This window comes from Orbicella faveolata, unplaced genomic scaffold (assembly GCF_042242905.1).
Source record: "Orbicella faveolata isolate gen_17 unplaced genomic scaffold, um_ofav_v1 contig_34, whole genome shotgun sequence".
NCBI lineage: Eukaryota > Metazoa > Cnidaria > Anthozoa > Scleractinia > Merulinidae > Orbicella > Orbicella faveolata.
Window position 1 is genome coordinate 33,308,071 of NW_028301563.1, and position 16,740 is coordinate 33,324,810.

Sequence of the window (16,740 nt, forward strand, 5' to 3'; positions counted from 1 at the left end):
CACTTTGCATGAAGTAAGACTGTGTCGAATTTAGTTATGTCCCGCTTTATATCACTGGCCAAGTTGTGTTCCGCTGCTTCTTTGACTTCTTTTTCAAGAGCTCCACATTACTCCCCTCTAAGTTTCACATATGTTGAAGATTAACAGCTTTTCCTTAACACAGCAAAAACCTAGCTGGATGTATTTGGATGTAGCAGAGCTTCAGGACTTCAAAGTTTCCCTCGTCTTGTCACACACTTGCCAGGATTACGCCAGAGCCTATCGCGACCGAAAAGTAAAAAAAAAATAATTGCAAGTTTGAGTTTCGCCTTAATTGTAAGCAACGCTTGATGTTTTATCAAGGCCCAATAAGTGACGATAAAGTTTATGTCTGTAGATGCTGCTCGGTTTTGTTTGTGTAAAAATCCAATAAATTGTCTGTTGTCGATGAATAAGAGCGCCCACCGATGCGTGTTTTGTACAGTCAGTAAAACATGACAAATTGGACTTCCCCACTTTCGTGTGAAAACGTACATCGAACTCATATAATATCTCTAGTTTTTAAATATGTTTAAGGTTGATAAATGTTTGAGAACATATTAAAAGCTTAGCTGAAAATATGGGAATACAGCAGAAATAATCGGCAAAGTTACGATGACACTTTCTCTAATCAACTCGAAAAACGATTTCGATTTTGTTGGTTGAGCTATCAAAACTCTTTGTCTATTTTATTTTCGCAGTGTAAAATTTCACTCTGTTAAAGAAACACACATGATATTAGTAGCCTTTTGGCGTTGGTGAAAATTATTGCAGCACCTCAGCTCAAAACACATCGAAAGAAATCTTTGTCAAGATTGGCAATTGAAAACATCGACTCGGACTTGAAAGTGCACGCGCTGCACTATGCAAATGAGCTACTCAAAAACTTTTGCAAACTCGCCAAACAAACAGAAACGATAAGAAACTATCAAAAACAAGTTTTGGTTATAATTAAGCATTGTTTGGGAAACTCTCAAATTAACTCGATACTAGAGTAAAGAGTTTTCTTTCATAAGTTTTCTTCACAGAGCAAACGCAAAAACTTACGCGTTCAACTAGCGCCAGCAGACATAATTCATTCACAGCGCGAAATTGGAGTCTTGTTTTCGGCCCTGAAAAACTCACCTTTTCCATCATCTCAGAGCATAAAACGACATATAAGAGCTCTTGATCTTATTCCTTGCTTTATTCCCTGCCATCGCTGTGAAAAATCTGCAAGAGAATCTCGCAACTCTCACCATTTGATCAAGAACGTGATAACATCCACGCAAGAGCCCCCGACATGTGCGTGGATCCGCGCAGTTATATGACGTCAGGATGGCGCAGTTTTTTCTAAAAATAGAAAAATTGTCCCATATCATAGGTGCGCGCGGATCCCAAGACTTACAGTCTCCGTCCCCGATTATGGCTCCTGATCTTCGCTAATGTTAAAAAGCAGTAAGATAACAACAACAGCAGTAGTAGCATGAGTAAGTGGAATATCAACAGTAACAGCTTGTGTTTTGTTTGTTTTCTATATGCACGGAAAGTTTTCAGTGATACCTTCAGTGTTTGTTACTGCTGCGCACTATCGTGCAGGACTCAAGCGTGACGCCGCCAGTGTGTGGATTGAAGACGTCACGCAATCCTCGTTTAAAGTTTGTTTGAGAGAGCTTCAGAACTACGCAGGATCTCACGACGATGTTTATACTGTAAGTGTCTACACCTTTTTTATGCACCAGCCATAAGGAAGTGAGATATCCTTATCTCTTACTTTAGCCTCTTACTGCTCTGGTCTTAAGCATACTTAATCATCGAGACATATTAAGAAGAAATAGAACTTTGATTTAGACGTTTGATCATGGTTATCTCACTTAATTTTCAAAAAAATACTATTTCTATCTTAATTTTCTAGTTAGCATTTATTTATTTTTCTCGCTTTTAGAAATGGTTGGCGTTTTCTTCGCTCCACAAGCCTCTTTTTACAGAACATAGTTCAGTCTATTTTGCTAACGCCCAAAATCCACCTGCAGATTACAACAATGCCTATTGCAAGGTTGGTATCTTTTTCGTCTTACTAAAGAGCTTCCCTAGAATGACTTTTTTCAAAAATTTCAAGAGTTAGTGTACAGATCCTGCATAACAGCGTCAGATTAAACAATACTCACTCAGTAGGTTATCATAAAATTCAGTTTGCTAGTGGTCAAAGTTGAATAACACCCCGCTTACTTAATGAGAGTTTTTCTTCAGGATATCCGCTTTACTGAAAAGTACAACAGCACCCCGAATGTGTTCGTTTCCGCGAACCATTCGTCTAGCGGTGGAAATCGACAACCAGTACACAATGGAATAACTGCTTGGGCGGAGGTAATTCTGTTTCTTCACTTCTTTAGGCATTTCCATAGCAATTGCATTTTTGACACGCCAGTCGAACCAAATCTCTTCTATTTGAAAGAGTTCTTGGCTTCTTCCAATTTTCTCAGGGGGAACATCAATGCAGAATTAGTTTCGTACCCTTTTACATCCGTTATTTTCCATCAAATTAAATGCGGGGAAAATCGCACAATACAAGATGGCGTCTCCAAGACAGCCAAGAAAGTTGAGAGATACCTACTAGATGCAAATGATATGATATTGATATGTCTTACTAAAACGAAAACCCAAGGGAGCTATGAGTTTGCTTTTTCTTCCGAAGATTAATAATATTTCAGAATACTGGCACCCTGAACGTTGTGAAAATTATCTTTTCGACTTCAGTTTAGAAGACCACTGATTATTTTTGTTCTTTTTTTTTTCTGCAGTACATCAATACGACCGGTGTGCGAGTTTGTTTAAAAGGGTTGTACGACACAAAGTATGATCCACTGTCTATCTCATACACTGTCCTTTCAGGTACGGACGAAATAATTCATCGTTAATTTTACTAATGTCTTGATCAGTAGTTTAGCTCATTTAATATTCATATTTTAGTAACTTTTGTCACTTACGCTGTTAAAAAAGAGATTTTATCAGGCCATTTCTTGAATTTGATTGTCAGAAGTTAATTTCATAACAAGTGACGTCCAATGTTTCAGTCAGTAGTTAAAATACCAAAACATGTGAAAGCTTTGCATAAACATGCAAACAACTATTTCCTTTAAAAACAATCAAGATATTCTTAATGATTTCTCTTACTTTTAATGGATTTATTGTTGTTTATATCTACAGACATTTGCCAGCCAGGATGGACTTACTTTGGTGGTTATTGCTACTTTTCAAGCCCCGCATGCGCCACATGGTTGACTGCTGAGTCAAACTGTTCTGAGATGAACTCTGATCTGGTTACAGTGCACAACCAGGAGGAAAACGTATTTATTCAACACCGTCATGCTGGCGATAGATCATGGATAGGGCTGAATGACCGCAGTGTTGAAGGCTCTTTTGTGTGGACAAACAAAGAAATTAGTAGTTTTAGGTTCTGGGCTCCAAAGTAACCAAACAACTGGAACAACGAAGACTGTGTGCACACTCTTGGCGTGAGGCATGGATACACTTGGAATGACGTGCCGTGCGATAACTGCTTCAACTTCACTTGCTTTACAGGTGATAAATCTCATGTTTAATGCGGTTAATTTACATTGTAATCTACTAATAAAAAATAGTAAACTCCCCAGAATTTAGTCAGGATAATCTTTCGCGCTCAAAAAGGTTCCATGGTTAATTTTTAAAATAATTTGGTACAAACCCGTACTGTAACATTATTCATGCATTTGAAGGCTATTTCATTTTTTTCCCAATTTAATTTTTGTAGATCTAGAGGAATGCTTCACCAACACTCATAACTGTGACGTGAATGCAGATTGTGTGAATACCGTGGGCTCATATTCCTGTAAGTGTAGAGCTGGATATACCGGAGACGGACAACCTTGCAACGGTAAGAGACAAACAAACAAACAAAGAAACAACAAAATCCGACATGAATACATTTGATATTGATTCTGAATGAAATAACAATCTCACTTCATTTTCACAATCTAGCAATTTTTTCCTGCATTGATGGACTTAGAAAAAACTCTAAGCAACCGCTCTTGTGCAATGAGAAGGCGAATAAAAAAAAGTTTAACCTTTTAAGAAATTTATTTTTTTTAAGAATTTAGAAGTCTGCATTAGTGGTTTATAACATGGGTAATATAAATCATCTAAAAGTAGAGAATGAGTCAGAGAGTGGACAGTAAAATTAATCGTTGTTTCATTAAGACATTCTGTGCTTACCGTAAATTTTCAACAGATTGTCCTCAGGCTGTATGCCTCTTAGGTAAAATGGTCAGACTAACGATAACTCAACGTTTATCCATATTTACTCCTTTAATCTTGTTTTAGACATAGACGAGTGCTCTTCAAACTCTCATAGCTGTGATGTGAATGCTGTTTGTAACAATACTCGTGGATCTTACACTTGCGCGTGTAAACCTGGATATTCAGGCGATGGCAAAAATTGCACTGGTAAGTTATATCTGCTTAACAAGCACTACAGAATTTATTGATTAAAAAAAAATCATTGCAAAATGAAATGACGCTACATGAAAATCAGGCTATTCACCTACAGTGTGGGACGAGTTATTTCTGGTCCTAATTTTTTGCGATTTTCATTTTGCACATTTTCCACGATTCGAAATCATAATTTTCCCCGCAAAATTTTACTCCATTGTCGAAATTATACAAACAAAGCCCATACGCAGAATCTTGGTGATGCCATTTATTTCGAATGTCCCTTTAAATGAAATGATGAAATTGCTTATGGCACACGACAGGTGTAGTTGCTAAAACTTGACAGAAAAGGATCATCTGAAGGCACTATCAGCCACACTGAGGCAGGACGTAATTATTTCAGAGTGACTGGCCACTTGATTACCGTGAAGGTGAAGTCTGCATACGAGCCAAGTGGCCCATGCCACCAGGCCGGAACTTATCCCGCTTTTTACGTAGCAGGAAGCGACTACAAATACTTCTATTCACCCCTCTATGGGACGCTAGTCCATCACAGGGTTAACCCCAACATTTAGTCCGCCGGTACCCATTTAAACACCTTGGTGGAGAAGTTAACTGTTTTGCCAAAGAACACAACGCAGTGTCTCCGGCCAGGTCTCGAATCCGAGCCGCTTGATCCTGAGACGAGGTCATTAACCATGCATGAGTCTACCGTGCCTTTCGGCGCCTTACCGCGCCTTACCGCGCCTTACAGCTTACTGTAAAGTGCAACAAAGAGCGAAGCAAATGCCACTTTCTGAAAATTACAAAATTTGATACCCAGCACGAAAAACCAGTCTTTCACAATCCCAAAAATTAGTTTCCGCAAATAACAAAAATATCGCCGATCCGAAAAATTGAACTCACGCAAAAATGTCGTGCCACACGGTAACCAATTTATAGTATGTAAAATCAGGAGCCATAATCGGGGACGGAGACCGTAAGTCTTGGGATCCGCGCGCACCTATGATATGGGACAATTTTTCTATTTTTAGAACAAATTGCGCCATCCTGACCTCATATATCCGCGCGGATCCGCGCACGTGTCGGGGGCTCTCGCGCGGATGTTGTCACGTTGAGTGATCAAATGGTGAGAGCTGCGAGATTCTCTTGCAGATTTTTTCACAGCGATGGCAGGGAATAAGGCAGGGAATAAGAACCAGGACTCTTAAATGTAGTTTTATGGTCGGAGCTAATGGAAAAGGTGAGTTTTTTTTTTTTTTTCGCGCTGTGAATGAATAATATCTGCTCGCGCTAGTTGTACGCGTCAGGTTTTCGTTTGTTCTGTGAAGAATAGTTATGTAAGAAAACTCTTTACTCTGGTATCGAGTTTATTTGTGAGTTTCCCAAAAAATGCTTAATCATAACCAAACCCTGTTTTTGATAGTTTCTTATGGTTTCTGTTTGTTTGGCGAGTTTGCAAAAGTTTTTGAAAGGAAAGTCTGACGCGTACATTCAGTAGCTCATTTGCATAGTGCAGCGCGCGCTCTTTCAAGTCCGAGTCGTTGTTTTCAATTGTCAACAAACCTTGACAAAGATTTATTTCGTGGTCTTTTGTGCCGAGACGCTGCAACAGTTTTCACGAACGCCAAAAGGCCACTAATATCATGTGTGTTTCTTTGACATAGTGAAATTTTACGCGGCGAAAATAAAAGAAACAAGGAAAATTGATAACTCAACCAAAAAAAATCAAAATCGTTATTCGAGTTGATTAAAGAAAGCGTCATCGTAATTTTGCTGATTATTTCTGCTGTGTTCACATATTTTCAGCTAAGCTTTTAATATGTTCTCAAACATTTATCAACCTTAAACATATTTAAAAACTAGAGATATTTTATGAGTTCGATGTACGTTTTCACAAAAGTGGGAAGTCCAATTTGTCATGTTTTACTGACTGTACAAAACACGCATCGGCGGGCGCTCTTATTCATCGACAACAGACAATTATTTTTACACAAACAAAACTGAGCAGCATCTACAGACATAAACTTTATCGTCGCTTATTGGGCCTTGATAAAACATGAAGCGTTGCTTACAATTCAGGCGAAACTCAAACTTGCAATTACTTTTTTTTGTTTTACTTTTCGGTCGAGATAGACTCTGGCGAAATCCTCGCAAGCCTGTGGCAAGAGGAGGGAAACTTTGAAGTCCTGAAACGCTGCTATATCCAAACATACAACTAGTTTTTTGCTGTGGTTTCGAAGAGCTGTTAATCTTCAACATATGTGAAACTTAGAGTGGAGTAATGTACAGCTCATGTAAAAGAAGCATCCGTCGGAACACAACTTGGTCAGCGATACCATATCTAAGCTTAAAGCGGAACATACCTAAATTCGATACTGCCTTACTTCACTCAAACTGGAGCAGCTTACGACGAAAATACTTAAGCAAAATTCCAACAGACCTAAACGCGTTGAGTTGTGGGCCAAAAACATGACAAAATTTCGGGAATTTCGGACGCCATTTCCCCCTCGCGACATCCGCAAAAATCCTCGCAGCATGTACGCGCGTGTGCCTCAGGCGATGGCGCAATTTGTTCTAAAAATAGAATTATTGTCCCATATCATGGGGACAACCCCAATACTAGAAATGGCGCGCGCTTACGGTCTCCGTCCCCGATTATGGCTCCTGGTAAAATATATTTATGATTTTGAATGAGCTCACTCTCGTTTTGGATGTACATATGTAACATAAAAAAAGAGTGGATGTTTATTTTGGCTCTATTCACGGAAAAAACCTCAAGGGTATAAACCAATATTAGATCCCCCAAAAAATGACATTTCTCATACGTTCTTTGGAAAACGAATTCTTTTGATACGCAAACATGTTCCGTTGACCGGGAGCGGCAACATGGCTGCCATGACAACGCTCCACAACAAGGATTATTTCTCTTGAGAGATTTATTAATAGACATGATGAGCCTCTATTCACGACACGTACTATCAAATTTATGATTAAGTACTACTAAAGAACTACCAACGAAAACTCCTTACTTTAAAACATAAAACACTTTTTGTGACAAAGTACAACATAATTTAGTTTTGTTTTCTTTCTCTGCCCTGTTCATTATTACCCACAGATATCGATGAGTGCGTCAGCGGTGTACACGACTGCCACCGTTCAGCTTCATGTACAAACACTGTAGGATCCTACACATGTACATGTAACCATCCTTTATCAGGAGATGGAAAAACCTGCAGGTACACCGCGGCAGGTGAGTATTTCACGTTTAATTTACCTCAATTCAGGTTGCAGCGGTCAGAATTAAGCTCAAGTTGTCCACCAAATATGATGTCAAAAAAAACAAACAAAAAACCTTGAGATTTTGTCTTAATTACAAACTGCTTTCTTCTGTGAAATACTTTCAAGAAAAGCAGTTGGCAAACTAATTCGTGAATGGTACATCTTAGCGGTCAGTAGTGCAAACCTCGGACCGCTTAGGGACCAATCAGAATTCTCATTTCCATCTGGGATCAGTTTGCCATATTGCAAGGACAGTTGCTGTTGCAACTAAAAGAAAACGCGAGTCATTAATGTTGTTTGCTATCTCCTCGCTACTACAGACACCCTTTGACATTAACATTAACCACACTTAGAAAAGACAGGGGTGGGGTGTGGAGCGGAAATAGCCTACGTGGACTTTAACGATTAAAAAAATTTTTTTTCAAAATTTCAATATTTACAAAACCTATCAAATTTGGTGACTTTGTCTCCCGCTGGTTTTCCCATTGAGAATTCTGAGGTCGGCGTTTGAGCATAGTTAATGATATTACGTTTTCCTGACAAATACTCTCCAAATATTTTCCTGTTCAGGATTTAAAATGATCTATTAACAGTATTGATCTCTGCGACCCAAATTTACTCCGAGATATTCCAGATGAAAAATATTTTAAGTTGCACGGTGGCATATAACGACCACATATAAAATATGTTTCCGAACAAACAGTGCATCCAGTTTAGTTAGCGTCACATTTAGGGTCCAAGCAATGATGGTCATCTTATAACTGGTGAAGAAGGCAGTGTTATTTATTCTTAGCAAAACCAACTTTCAACATAGTCCACCAAAACAAGTGCTAAGTACAAAGTTGATCCAAAGAACGTTCTTATACGTTATTTTTGCAGCGGGTCTTAAATATTCCAGGATTGTGGGAAACAGCCAGAATTTTTTGACATGGCTGGATAAATGGTTGAAGCCTGTAACTCGCCAATCTTCTTACTGGAATCGCTGTTACCGGGCAACCGTAAATGGCTGGTCTTCCTATACCTTTCATTCAAAGTGTGACGGCAAAGGTCCAACTGTCACAATCATCCGTGTTGGAAAATATATTTTTGGAGGATACACAAGTCTCTCGTGGAGTAAGTGACATGATCAATTTCATCTTATCACAGACAACCCAAGCGCAAGCTGTGAGTCAGCCATGATTATATTTCGCAGTAGCGGTCACGGAGAAATATGGGAAAAGAGTTTTAAAAAGAATTAAAAAAAGAAATATTTACAATATGATGTGGGATAGTTAAGTGCTAGAGAAAATTATTAACAAAATGCCTTATCTTACTTCCATGGTGTATTACTTGCTGTGTTTACGTGCCTCTTTTCTGATTCGTGACGGTTTTAGAGAGATATCGGGATGGAAGAACTTTATAGGAAGCGGTACAACCGCTTCGAATCATTAAGCAAGGAAACAAAAAAGGTTAATACCAAAGAAAGGCAAATAAGTCAATGATATTAAGAATTTTCTGGATAACTCATCGAGATAAACAGGCCGATAGAAACACTTGCATTTTTATATGGCATGGTGTTCCTGGCTAACTGACAGCTTTAAAGCTCGATATTAATTTTATGAAATTTATAAAACAGGGCGTGGAGATCATGTTCAGTCTGAAACTGGGGCAGCTGTTTCCAGTCTCGCACCGGGCTTGCTTACCCCAGAATTGAAATTATTAAAAACTTAGGAGACAATTAACATAAAGGAACCGGAGAACTTACGATTAACACTACAAGAAATAATGCCGAGCTAGGAATAATAGTAAAATTTTGCGGGCCAATCAAATTAACGTTGTCGGTAATACGTCATTACTAAACTGTCCAAAGTGTCAGTAAACATCATTAATGTTGGACTTCTTTTTCATTGTGTATTTCAAATTAGGCTCCGGTTGTTCATGGTACTACGACTCAGCAGCCTTTCTCTTCTCATTGGTTAACAATCCTGGTTGGCAGCCACTAAAGCTAGAGCAAACAGGAAGGTATGGTTCTTCCAAAGCATATTCCATCTACAGCTGCTCTTCCTATGGACCAACATTTGGAGGAGGACACGATATTCACATTGCCAACAACGCTGCATCAAACACCAACTCATATGCCTATAACCTTGGAAACACCTACAGCCCGCCACCTGGCAACAGCTATGGATCCTCCTTTGCTCAATCATTCCTGGCGGGTAGTGGCAACTTCCGACCTGACGAAGTCGAAGTCTTCTATGAAACTACCTGAAGAAATCGCGGAGCTTGCAATCTTAGTTTTACACACACCCTGTACAGAACAGCTAAACCTTTGCAATTATTCAAGTACATATAGAAACTGTTGGTAAATAATAGAAGCGGAATATAATCAGAAAATTTCAATATCGCCGATGATATGTCAATCAATAGGTTAGTACAAAATTGAGTAGTCACGTATCCTTAGTCGAAGATAAACAGTTTACTTTGAGCGGCTTACTTGTTTGGTAATTGCCATTAAAGGATGGTTTCATGGCTCCGTGTTATAACAAGCTATAACGTTAGCCGAGCTACCTACTTCTGCGAGAACTGAATTTCCTTTCAGACTTTCCCCTCAGTCACAGTAACACGGTGATAGCAGTAGTGTTTCTCATTAGAATTTCTTACTCTATGTTTTAATTAATACATATATATATTGTTTATCCACCAATCTAATAAAAGTAGATAACGTGTGTGTGTGTCTAGAGTAAGACCTTAGCCGCCGAATGAAAAAACTTAACGTTTAACTGACTAAACTGAATTCGAAGTTTTGCTTGATAAATCCGCTGACATCTTGATAAAATTTGGGCATCAGTCTTTCTGGTTTCACAAATTATAGTCTGTAGTTGCTGAACTACATGTGGCTCAGTAAGGAAATGAACAAGGTAGTAGTTTATAGTCACGCTATAACTTGTACATGCGCTGAACCGTGAAATTGTCCTTAAAGAAGAAGAATCTTGATGCGGAGTTTCAATTGATTGAATTCCACGAACATCATACCAGGATAAGTTGCAAGTTACAGGATTCCAGCTGGTTTTGATTTCTTATTTTATTCAAGTAAAGGGGATTTAGAAAAAGGATATTGAGAAAGTATGATAGAGTAAGCATTTTTTTTTCTTTGTTTGTTTGTAGTAATTATGAATTGTCTTTTGAGAGTGCTAACGTAGAAAATACTGATACAGGTGTCAGACACACCGTTATAAAAGCTTGTAACAATAAAATAGAGCAGGGTGAAAATAACGCGTTGTTTTATGTTTGTGTTCGTTCTTATCTAGGCGGAAAGAAATATATTTTTAATCACTTTAATTTTGAATTCCCAAAGTCTAATTCCTTCTGTTAGACCTGCGTTTAGGGTAATCATGGTAGTTGTATTTAAAGTTTGCAATGAAGTCTTGAACTTGTTTCGGTACAGCATATGGAAACAACTCTTCAGACGGTGATCATAGTGATCACTGTGCCAACAATCGCCAAAAGAAGCCAAAAGAGAGACCTCAATTCTATCTCAGCGATCGTAGCGCGATGGTTGACTATGTAATTTATCGCCAAGTGTTTTTCACTTTTATAGCAAGTGAAAGTTTAAAACTTTCTTTTATTTTGCATCAAAACTTGCTTACGACTTAACAACGATTTCAAATTAACTTGATACGCTTTCGACGTGTGTCAGAAATTTGAAGCCGTTAACAAAGTGTTGTTAACAACTAGCACAAGAGGCTTTTCTTGGAGTCATGCAAGTCAACTTTGGACACTGCCAAATTTGGCATAATGTGTCTGTTTTTCTTTCGGCCGCAATAATACTAAGTGCATGCAAGATCAATTTTTGCAATGTTTCATGATCTCTCAAGAGTGTCAGTCACTCTCAGAGTGATTTTACTTAACCTGTAAAATAGTTGCTACACAAAAAGATACTGTTACTAGATAATAATTTCCTATTTCCTTGCGTTAATTTTGACTCTTTTTGACTAAATATTACCCGTTTTTTCACAGGTTAAATAAAATCACTCTAGCAGGAAAAATGTCAGAGAATTGAATTAAAATGCGTGACCAAAAACAAACTCAAGTCTTTTTTTAAAGTGGAAGTGAAGATAAATTCTCCCTGCTTTGAACTGAACTCATAATTATTTAGGCCGAGATCATAGATTCAAGATCCAGCATCATTGCTTCTGAGCCCGCATCGCCCTCTGTACCATCGGTCGAGTTTTCTTGACGCTTATTCCTTACCATTTCGAACTCTTTAAAGGCGTGTTTTGGTTCTAGGTACAGAATTTTGCTGTCTATTAGAAAACCACGACAAACGTCGGCATGTTTGTTTTGAATATTGCGATCAAAAACTTACATTCTACACGCATACGCTTCTCTACTCAAGCAAATTGTTAATAAATTACCTTACTCTTTAGGTACGGTAAATTCACCGATTGTTTGTGGTTATGTATTTACATGTGTCGAGGTCAGTGTATACCGGTGCATCTTTCGGTTGGCGACACATTACTTTGAGCATTGTTGAGGAGGTTTTGTAACTGCTCTGAGATCAAGGAACGACTTATCGAAGGTGTACAAACATGCGGAACTCTTTGCTGTCAGTCACTGTTCTTCTCGTGCTAGTTGCTTCGCCTGGTTATTGTTTTACGTGCTTAGTATTATTTCAACGCCATGATGCCGTGGCCATCAAAATATTTATGTTATATATCAACACGTGGATCAAACATACACGCCGTCGAGTAAGTAAGCTTGAGTGAAGACTGCCAAAGCGTTGATGTGGACCTACTATCTATTCTAGGAAATATCTACCTGGCGACCAAGATATACTACTAAATCCGCTTTAATATTATTCGAGATAGATAATTTTTGACAATTCACCTGCACCCAGCCTTTACTAATAATATTGAGCTAAAGACAACACGCAAATGGTAAGCTCGAACAATGAACGCTATTTAAAAGTAACTATAGAAGAGATTCACAGTTGTATTTGAAGATAAATTTATTCGTCATTTGAAGACGTAGCGGAGTAGTTGAAGTCTCAGAGTCCCGATGCCTCATTCTTGTTGAAGTCAAGCGAGAAATTACACTGTAGTCCCCTACAAGAGTGACATGATATTCAGTCTGCATAAACTTTGAACAGTTTCCCTCATTCAACTGCTTACTCAGTGCTAATGATTTCAAGTTTACCAGACATGTATTAGACTTCTGAAGTGAACTGAACTTTATTGTCAAAACTTACAAACAGCTATTACGACAGAGTGTTTTAGAGTAAGTGCTCTTCGTCTTGACCGTGCTTATTATGCTGCATATTTAAATCCCGGAGAGGGAAATCTTCACCGTCTAATGTACGTTGCGTATTTAAATATCCGATCTAGCATTCTGAAATTCTGAAAGCCGAATGAATTCACATCTAGTCACGGACGTGTCATAGCTACGAAGTGAATGGAATATTGTACTAGTGTTTTAGGCTGGTAAATAAAGGAGAATTCTGATATTGTTTTCCTAAGCGGCCCGAGTTTTGCATCACAGACCGCGCTAAGATTGGCCGCTCACGAAATTTTCGACGAACTTGAATTGTTTTTTTTTTAATCCACACAATTGCACAAAATAAGCAATGACATCTTTCATGTTTGAAGGACAATTTCAGTTAAATGTTCACAAAACCGACTTGAGAAACGTAAATAAATGCTTACCTTTCGCGCGCGCTTTCACAGAAGAGTGGATCGCTCGGAGACGAATCAAATTATCAGCAGATCAAAAAGAGCTATTATAGTAAGTAATTTATTGATCTGGCCTGTTCGGTCCATTTTTTTTTTGGTTTTTTTTTTTTTGCAGACCAATATTTCGAACTTACGCTTGTTCAATAACATATATACATGAATAACAGTTCTGACTGATAAAGACAGAATATTCTGAACAAAATATCAATTAGGCGAGATCTAGAGGGCATGGATGCACAGGAGTGCCGGGAAGTGTCGCGCAATAGCTGCATTTAATAATCAAAGGGGACCTATGGCAAAACTCGTGGATTAAGTAATTTAGAGATGACACACGTTGGTGAACTTGCAATTATTGGTGTAGTAATCAGAGATTAGTGAAGTACTCTAACAATTTGTCGGTAGGGTGTGTTGCTAGGAACATGACATTTTTGGGTTATAACAGCGGATATTCAGTAAGTATTTGGACATCTGATTGTAGGTTGAGTACCAGAAATACCTTCTCTGTTAATACTTCACACTAAATGATATTTCATACGATATTTAATAAAAACAATCAGAAACCCAATTCTTTTTATATCAAGATCCCCGACTGTTTTGCCAGAACCTCATTCCTATACCCAAAGCAGACTGCTGGAAAAGCATACCCTTGACAGCAGCGCATACTAAAGCCCATTTATGTCATTCCCTTTCCAGGGTTTTCCAAGTTGTGTTTTCTTCAGGGTATTGTGTCCTTTATTGTTGGCATCACATGTCACCTTACTCCAGCCGGCGCATCGTTTAGTATGGTTAAATATGTTTCTGGTACTGTGTATAACAATAGAAAAGAATAACAGTACATGAAACTTTATTTCCAAACATGAACGCTTTTCACTTAAGTTTACATGCAAGCTTACACCCGGCTTACATCAATTAAGAGCCTATTAAGCTGACCTGCAGTGAAAATCCTTGAGTGGTGTGCATTGCCATTTCCTTTTCGTCGTTTGCTGTGCTACGTTGGAATATTTGCTGTCTTTCCCACGGTCAATGAAGTTGTGTTGATTTATTCGAGCTATTGCGGTCGAGCCCTGCAACTTCATTCTCAAAGAGAAGTTGAATCGCCAAGAAAAGCAGCTGGCTCCTAAAGGACGACACAGATCACAAATCGATATGTTACCCACTCAGTTTCGGAGAAAATACAGCACTACACAACTTTCTGGTGCTTGGATAAGTACCTTTAGGCATTTTAGCTAGTAATAGTTCGAATAAATCAACACAACTTCACTAACATTGGGGAAAACTGCCACGGTTACTACGTAGAACAAAGAACGAAGAAAAGCACATGGAAATGCACGGGTAGCACCTCATGTAAGACCTCACCATTATTCAAAGCGAGACACCACATCAGACCGAGGCTATGTGTGCCACAAAGCCAGTCCAAAATGGCGTCCAAACTATGAAATCATCTGACATCGTGGAAAATCGCGGGACATAAACCCAAGAGAATGACCCGATTAGTATGCGTTCTCCTAACGTCGAACACAATTAAATGCTGTTAGAACTAGCCGGGTTCGTACCACGCAAGGTCACACTTATATATATATCTCACAAAGCGTAGGGCTTTTTTCGTTGGCTTTTGTTGCATACATATCAAAGAATAGCTAGGGTGGCAAAAGTGCAGCTGAACATGGAGTGGTAAGGGGTTCTCGGGTCACAGAGGACACTCCTACCAAAAAACGCATAGTGTACCCGCCCACACGCCCACCCCCCTCCCCTCCCACCACACCCACATCTTGATGTTAAAGTTTGTCTTCCTGCTGGAAAAATTTGCATGTATTCAAGTCGTACAAGCTTACAGACCTTTCTCATTCCATTTCACTCAAGGTTTCTTATGAGACACTTCTTTTCCACTGTGGAACCGCTTGTCTCTATAAATATTGCACGTAAAATACAGGGACCCACACACTGATCGAAAAGAGTAGGGGACGTAGTTCCCTGTGTGGTGGTCTATCTCTCATCTGATGGTTAAATGCTCGGAGATATTGGCTGCGTAAGCTATTCTGAAATCCGAGGGTAAATAAAGTAAATATGTATGATTGTATGTACATCAAAATAAGTAGCCTCTTTTGCAAGCGTTTTCAGTATTGATCCAAAAAATCTCGCGTGTGTTCCAACAAGCTCACAGGGTTTTATTTCCCCTTTGTTATCTTTTCAATCTGGAAGCAAAATTGTCAACAAAAGACAGGGTAAAAAACCAAGTATATGGATATTTCTTTCCAAGTCTGTATGCATTTCGCATCCCACTCAGAGTTCAGATCAGTTCAGATGTACTAAAATAAACAGGACAAGTATACAGAACACAACTTTAACATAAAGTTAGCTCGATGTCAGTTGAACGTGGACGACTGAATTACCGGACAACTCAACATGAAAAACTTACAGTAAGTGCTATAAACTGCAAAGCTGTTATTACGATATTATTAAAGGACTGGTCAAAAAGTATTTGGGGATGGGCCGGAGCAGAGAGGGGGTGCGTCATCAGTTTTTGAGCCCTTAGAAAGGGGTGGGTCATTCGATTTTCAGCGACACGTGGGGGTGGGTCATCATATTTTAAAGCAGGAATAGGCACTTACTTAAAAGTACTGTTTTTAAAAATGGAAAGCTTGCTTCTGCTGCAAAAGTTGGCCACGCATTTACATGGAAAGCGTTGCAGCGTTACCGATGAGTAATTTATTTTTGAACGCATTTAAATTACATCTAACCGAAATTAAAACGATAAAAAAACCTCTCTTTTATGTCTTTTTTTAACATATAAAAAGTATGAATTGCAGACAATATGAAAGGAGTGCCTTTTTTGCATTTCACAGCTATATAGTTCCTTCTACGGGACTACAAATTAAAGCAACTTAAATTTACCATGGTTTATAAGCAAGAACTGTAACTGGCTATTATGTATTTCTCATCGTGAACTTTTCATAATTGTTAAAATTACCGAAAAAAATCATTTCTGTACTGTTCCATAAACTCTGCCTGCTCAACCGTCATCAGTTTCTCTTGCTCTTCAACTTCAGCTATGCTACCTTCTCCGCTGTCTTGATCACAGCCACATGAAATAACGAAAGATTTGAATTTCTTGAAATTCGGCCAGAATTAATGAAGCCCTTCGGGCACTAGTTACAAAAATATTGGGTTAAGTTCCAACAATCGATCATTTTTGTAATGATTTTATTTTATTTTCCACGCCCCAAATCGGCCAAAATCAACCGAACTGAGCGGTATATATTCAGAAGCACGTAAACTCGAAAGTAGA

General features: G+C 38.6%; 1 protein-coding gene and 1 long non-coding RNA gene across 2 annotated transcripts; both read left to right on the forward strand.

Annotated features, from left to right (window-relative positions):
• Window positions 1–1,548: 1,548 nt before the first annotated feature.
• Window positions 1,549–2,358, forward strand: LOC149105880 (uncharacterized). The gene is made up of 3 exons (XR_016201485.1): window positions 1,549–1,709; window positions 1,943–2,053; window positions 2,248–2,358. It is a non-coding gene; the product is annotated as an uncharacterized LOC149105880 (long non-coding RNA).
• Window positions 2,359–3,519: 1,161 nt separating this feature from the next.
• LOC149105881 (uncharacterized) lies at window positions 3,520–10,998 on the forward strand. The gene is made up of 6 exons (XM_089272394.1): window positions 3,520–3,616; window positions 3,788–3,910; window positions 4,357–4,479; window positions 7,583–7,717; window positions 8,626–8,863; window positions 9,616–10,998. Exons 1-6 carry the CDS (start codon window positions 3,520–3,522, stop codon window positions 9,992–9,994), a joined length of 1,095 nt encoding a protein of 364 aa, XP_089128520.1. The 3' UTR covers window positions 9,995–10,998.
• The last annotated feature ends 5,742 nt before the right edge of the window (window positions 10,999–16,740 follow it).

Bases quoted from the DNA above. Each gene is read 5' to 3' on its own strand.
- LOC149105881 (XM_089272394.1), top strand. From the start codon at position 3,520: ATGGATACACTTGGAATGACGTGCCGTGCGATAACTGCTTCAACTTCA. The intron at 3,911-4,356 runs GTAAGAGACAAA...ATCTTGTTTTAG, and splicing joins AGACGGACAACCTTGCAACG to ACATAGACGAGTGCTCTTCA. The intron at 8,864-9,615 runs GTGACATGATCA...AACATCATTAAT, and splicing joins ACAAGTCTCTCGTGGAGTAA to GTTGGACTTCTTTTTCATTG.